Raw genomic sequence first — 6,707 nt, 5'->3', positions numbered from 1 at the left:
ACCTGCCAGTGAAGGAGGAGCCTGGGATTATAATTATGATCCCAGGCTCCCCCTGCACTGGCAAGTAAAAACGATGCATTTTGGATCTGATCCCTGGTCCCAAAAATGTGCCTTCCTCTGAAGCAGAAGGCATGATTTTTTGGGACCAGGGATCAGAGCCCACCGCACCATTAAGTAGACATGTGCCAGGGGTCCAAGTGTTAGCGTCTGGGGAATAGTGCAGCCCAAAATTTGGCACATAATGGTGACTGTTGGAGCTGAGCCAATCTGGATTGTTCTTGGAATTTAGATATCCAAATGATGCATAACTCCTGCTTAGATGTTACAAGACTAATCAGAACCTGTCCAAAGTGAGCCCTAATAATGCACAGTGTCATACTACTATCACAGAATGGAGATACTGAATATAAAAAAGAATTAATCTTTGTTTCTCTTATCAAAGAATTGTAAAATATATGTACAGAATAAAACTTCTCTCTTTGGGATTATTTATATTTTAGATTTATCTCATACATTCCATGTACTTCCACAGCAGGCACTGGTTGGGAGGAGGGGTATGTTCAGTGCTGAAGATTAGCTGTTATGCTCCATTAATGTTTATGGGCTTCTCTGTGTGGTCTTTGATTTCTGCTGGAGGAGGATGTGGCCTGGGAATGGTGTTGAAAAATGTGTATACAGTCTCCTGGGAAGAAGGGAAAACTTCTCAGTCTTCAAGTTCAAATCTGCAGACCAGAAAACAAATGGTGTTGATGGACTCTAAGGATCAGTGGTCAGGATAGGAGGTTTCAAAGACAAGAATGTTAGTCGTTGGTTAAGTGCTCCGACAGGATTATATTGTTTCTAAGTGTCTCAGGGAGTGGTGTGATTGTAACTGAAATTAGTTTGGATTGCTGTTGGATTCAGCAGCATATCATTTTAATGCATTTTAGTTATATTAAATTACAGGACACATTTACTGGATCTGAGTTTCTTCATAAGTGAACTGAACTGGATGCACAATATGAACAACACAAGTACTGAGCATCAATATGTGTCTGCAGCATGTAACAAAAGCCAACCTTCATTCCCCACAGGGTTGGAACCAAAACTTCAAAGGGATGTTTTGGTTGTTCTCATGGTTTTGTTAGCCCTTTTTACAGTTCTTGGAAATGCTTTGGTCATCCTAGCTTTTGTTGTGGACAAAAATCTGAGAGAGCGGAGTAATTGTTTCTTTCTAAATCTTGCTATTTCTGACTTTGCAGTGGGTAAGTTGTTTTTTAATTTTAATGAAGGAATGTGTAATGCATTTTATCAGCATCTGTGGGGGAAAAGACTTATTTTACTATGGAGTGTTGAGTACAGTGTATATTAACTGGTAGATATTGTATATAGTGCTGATACCTTTTTTATTCCCTCTGTTGTCAACAATAGGAACTATTTGTTTTTGAAGAGTAGGTAGGCTATGTAGTTTCAGTGAGGAGGCCACTGTGAAGCCACTAATGAACACCCCTGTAGCTAGCTGCAATCTTTTAAGTCATTCATGTTGCTTTTAAAAATAATTTTGACATAAACACAAATTGAAATTGATTTCTGACCTCCAAAACTATTGAGTTACATAGATTAAACAAGAACATAGAATATTTATCTTTGATAAAAGTGTGATTACATGAGTGCAAATTAGAACATTGGTTTTAAATAAAAATTCACATTTCCAATATACTAGATACTGTTTTGTTCTAAAATACAACTTTATTTTCAGTACCCAAAATTTATGTATGCCTATTACTTTACACAAGCATTAACAGGAGAGAAGTAATTAATTTCTTATTGATTATTGTGCATCCTCAGGTGCTGCTCTTAGCCATGAGGCAGAAAACCTAGTGCTTTAGTGAGTCCTAGAAATGTACGATGTCATACTGCTATTATTGAATGAACCTGCTATGTGCACAATATAAATAGCATTACTGGCAATTATTTAAATGACAGATATGTCTCATACAAACTTAGCACTTTTAAATGGGCACTGCTGGGAAAGAGGCATTCTCAGGGTTGTGTCTGACCTGCAGAAGTCCAATTTATGCCTATAACCTTCTGGTCCCAGATTACTGCTTATGAAGTTTTTGGGCTTGGAATGATGTTGGGAATGATGTACTTAATCTACTGGGAGAGGGCAAGTTTCCAAATGTTCAAGAGCAAACCTGCTAGTCAATACAGTGTCAATAGACTCACAGTAATTATGATCATGGAAGGGGGTGGGGAGTAGAAAGGTGTGGATAAGACTATGTCATGTGTTCCAACAGGAGTATATTTTTCTTTAGTGTTACAGTGAGATGTGATGAATGAATAGACTCTCTCTTAGTACTCTTCCAGAGAGAAATTTGACCTGGCAGACTAATATGAGGTCAATTTGGTAACGCTAATGCATGCATTAAGTATTACAAATAGGAAACACATGTAGTCTGAAGACAGTGTCAAAAGGTGTTGCCAACATTATTTATAGTCCAAAACTTAGCTTGATGCTATAAATGTAAATTATATTGTAAACTAATTCTACATGAGAATTATGGAAGAATGGAGGTATTTTAAATAGTGATACCTATTTGGACATCATTAAGAATATCAAGCACTACATAACATGCCCATGTGAAAATGAACAGTCCATAAAAATCATGCTGATATTTAGTACATAGGAACCCATTCATTGTGTTCATAAGAAAAAAACCCACTTCAGGATGTTAACTGATATCAGGTGCTGATATGACTGTATTTTTACCAAATATTTGCTCTATGCATAAATTTATTTCTGCAGTCTTGACTATAATTACTGGATTGTATATTTATGATTCTTTTACATAGGTGCATTCTGTATCCCTATGTATATCCATTATGGGCTGACAGGAACATGGAATTTAGGAAGAGGTCCCTGCAAGCTCTGGCTTCTTCTGGACTATCTCATGTGCACAGCTTCATCATTTAATATTGTTCTTATCAGCTATGATCGGTTCCTGTCGGTTACTAAAGCTGTGAGTAGCACGTTCATAGTTTGCTCTTCATACCCAGTGAGGATTATACATAATAAAAATTTTGCATGTAATAACTGTAATTAACACTGATGTACCTGTTGCCACCCAGAGATCTGGAAGTACTTTGTTCTGACAGAGTTAGAAAATTAATAAGGCCATTATTTTGAGCAGATCCTGTAACACCTTTATTTTGAGCAGGGAGCTGAATTTTGGTAGGTGGTTGCTCTGGGGTCAGAGATCTATCTTTTGCTGAAAGAAGTGATAGTTAACCTACCTACAATACAGAGGGATGAAAAGGAGTAAAGGGGGAGACTGGGACAAGGAGCTGGGGGAGGAGGAGAAGTTGGAATTGGGCTGTGGAACTGAGAAATTTACACATTACTTACACTGGTTCTAAAAAGATGTCTTGGTGCATAACATGGTCAATTAAATTTACTTTCAGATGTCTTACAGGATTCTACAGAGAATGACTTCCAAGACTGTAATTATGATGGTGGAAATGTGGATATTTGCATTCTTACTCTACGGCCCAGCAATCATTGCTTGGGAATATGTGGCTGGCTGCAGCATTGTACCCGATGACAAATGCTATCCTGAATTCATCTACAACTGGTATTTTTCTCTGTGTGCTTCAGTCTTTGAGTTCTTCACACCTTTGATCTCCATTGCCTATTTCCACATCTCTATCTTCCAGAGTATACGAAAGAGGCTGCAAAGTACTACCCGTCTTTCTGAATCTTCAAAGAACAAGAGCCAATCAGTGGGACTTCGGTCTTTATTAAGGGAAAAAATATCGTTTCCTGATTTAGAAACACAAGACAGTCTTTCTACTTCTTCAACAGGACAGATATATTCAGTGACAACTGACTGTTCAGTTGCATCCCAAATCCATTCTATCCATTCTATCACCGCTAAAGAAGTTAACTCTAGACGTTCCAGAAGGGCAAAGTCAAAACTGCAGAGGGACAAAACAGCTGCGAAGTTGCTTGTTGTAATTGTCTGTGTCTTTGCCATTTGCTGGACACCATATTCATTGCTTATGCTTATTAATGCAGCCTGCAATTGTATACCTGGAGTTTGGTATGAATTATCATTTTGGCTTTTGTGGCTTAATTCTGCTGTGAATCCTGTTCTCTACCCGCTCTGTCATGTTAAATTTCAAAAGGCTTTCAGAAAAATATTATGCCCTGAACATTTTGTAATAATTGGCCCATGTCAGTGAACCTCTTCTTAGGGTCCATCAGCACAGTAACTACAGCTTTAACTAGATAGCTTTGCTGCTGTTAGCAGGGTAGCCGTGGCTGCCTGAAGGTTAAAGTGGTCTACAAAACACTTCTGAGAGATCTGTTTTGGCATCTGCAGTGTGCTGAGCATCATGCTGCTTCATTTACATTGACATATTCATAAAGAGCTAAACCAAGAGACTTACAGTAAAAGATCCCCTATCTTATTTTAGCTAAGCATGGTCATTTCTTGACTAACAAAATATTTGGTCATATATGGCTGGTCATATATTTCTGTATTTTTCAATGTGGGAAATATTTTAGTTTGCCATGAGACTGGTATTTCTCAAGACATGAACTGCCCTTTCCTTTCCTTTCCTTTCCTTTCCTTTCCTTTCCTTTCCTTTCCTTTCCTTTCGATAGTATCATACTAAATTCAAAAGTAGCTTTTGTCTTGTGCAAATCATTCATTTATGACATTTATTCTTGAACATAGAGCAGCATCACTTCCTTGTATTGTTTAGTAAAGGTGTTTATGGGAGAAAGACACTGCATGCTTAGCTGTGGTGGCAGGGCCTTTAGGCTAGAGACAGACAGTACACGTAAACTGGTTTAAGTGATCAGAAACTGATTTAAACCTGCAACAGAACAGACATTCAGTGCACATAAACCAGTTTCAAAATGGTGTATGCAGTGTCTGTCCCAGATCCCTTGCTGGTTTAACTTAAACCAGAGTCCCCTAGCATCTTGGCATGCTCTCTGGGCTGGGCTCTGTGCACCAACTCAGCAGGGCTGGCCAGCAAGGGCTGGAGTCTGGCCAGAGAGGGGTTTAATTTCTCCCTCCCTTTCCCACTGGCAGGGATCCAAGCTGGGTCTGCCAGCTGCTCTCCCTTTGCTACTGCAGTGGTGGGCTGTCATGGCCTCTGAGGCAGAGGGGGCAGGGAGAGAGGTTATTCACTGCCCCTGGGGGACCAGAGCCAGGTATACCCTCTGCCACTGCCGCACTCGCTCCCTGCTTGGGGAAAGCAGTGGAATAAGCCCTCTGCTGCCCGCTTTGCTGGACATTGGAGGGAGGGGGAATAATCCCCATCCCCAGAGATGACCCAAGCAGAGTGTGGGGCCTGGGGCAAATCAGCTTATGTGGGGCTCCACCCCTGGATGCAAGGAAGCCGGTGGTGGATTCAGTGGGGGGAGGGTGCCGAATGGCTGGCCAGCTGTGAAGCTGGCAGCAGCATGAAGTTGCTGCAGCTGCTCCACCTGGCTCTGTGGGGCCCCCCAAAGCGTGGGGTCTGGGGCAGTCACCCCAATTCGCCCCCCCTTCTAGGAACAACCCTGGCCGTCCCTGCCCTTCCCCCTCCCCAAGGGGCCCTGCTAGCTGGCTTCTAGCTGCACCCCTGCCCGCCCACTGTAGCAGCAAGGGGGCAGGCCCCTTGATGGGGGCAGCAGTCCCTGTCATAATGTCAGGGAGTGCAAGCCCCTTCCTAGCAAGGGCCCCCACTACAGGGCAAGCTGAGCTGTGGCAGACTACACGCAGCAGCACTGGGGCCCAGAGGGGGCCAGAGCCCTCCAAGCCCCCCACAGCACCGTCATCCATAGAAGCTTTCCTTGCTCTGCAGCGTGGTTCCCTCTCCCTGCAGGCATGCAGACCACACTAGTGTGGCCCAAAGAGCATTTGGCCCCTAGTTGTTTAGAAATTGAACAGCCTTGTATTTACCAATACTCCAGTTATGAAATTCTGAGATTCAATACCACAGGGCTAATTAGCACAAATTCTTTAGAATTCAAGTAATTTCTTCCCTTTCCACTAGTAGTGTAGTATGATGTCATTAATATTATTACAATTCTTTTTAATAAAGTTGTCTCAGAAGTTCCATTTGCTCATGGCTGTTGGCCATCCATGGTAAAAAAAAGAGATACTCACTAATAGTTACAGGAAATATCTAAAGCATGGCACGTAATAAAACACAAATATGTCAACTGTGTTTTTTAACCGACATCTTTAATAGCTTTGGTTTTTTGCACAATTTAGCTCTTGCTCTTTTGAGATTGCTTTTTAAAATCTAGTAATAATTAAGGCACATTAATTTAATGCACAAAGTTTCTTGCAAATGCTACAGCAATGTATTTAAGAGTTCATAGATTTCATAGATTTCATAGACGTTAGGACTGGAAGGGACCTTGAAGATCATCACGTTCAACACCTGCAGGAAGTCAGCTAGGGTCAAAGGATCCCAGCAAGATAAGCATTCAAACATTTCTTGAATGAGTCCAGAGTAGGTCCCTGCACCACTTCTGGAGGAAGTCTATTCCAGGCCTTGGGGGCTCAGACAGTAAAGATGTCCAGGCTAAAATGGACTTGGAGGAGTTTATGAAAGTTAGTCCTTGTTATTCCTTGGGGTGCTCTGGTGAACCGACGTTCCCCCAGATCCTGATGCACACCCCTTATGTACTTATAGGCAGCCACCAGGTCCCCCCTAAGCCT

At 41.6% G+C, this 6,707-nt stretch overlaps 1 protein-coding gene across 2 annotated transcripts; it reads left to right on the top strand.

Moving 5' to 3' along the window:
* The first annotated feature begins 667 nt into the window (after positions 1-667).
* Positions 668-6,095, top strand: LOC102558253 (histamine H3 receptor-like). Of its 2 annotated transcripts, XM_019487292.2 has the most exons (4): positions 668-1,244; positions 2,836-3,002; positions 3,445-3,614; positions 3,697-3,773. In XM_019487292.2, coding segments are annotated over exons 1-4 (591 nt in total). In that variant the 5' UTR covers positions 668-991; the 3' UTR covers positions 3,698-3,773. The 2 variants fall into 2 exon arrangements, with proteins under 2 accessions (XP_019342837.1, XP_019342832.2); XM_019487287.2 differs by having other exon boundaries at positions 3,445-6,095.
* The last annotated feature ends 612 nt before the right edge of the window (positions 6,096-6,707 follow it).

This window comes from Alligator mississippiensis, chromosome 3 (assembly GCF_030867095.1).
Source record: "Alligator mississippiensis isolate rAllMis1 chromosome 3, rAllMis1, whole genome shotgun sequence".
Lineage (NCBI taxonomy): Eukaryota > Metazoa > Chordata > Crocodylia > Alligatoridae > Alligator > Alligator mississippiensis.
Note: the sequence above shows the minus strand (reverse complement) of the source record. Positions and strands in the feature narration are given on the sequence as shown.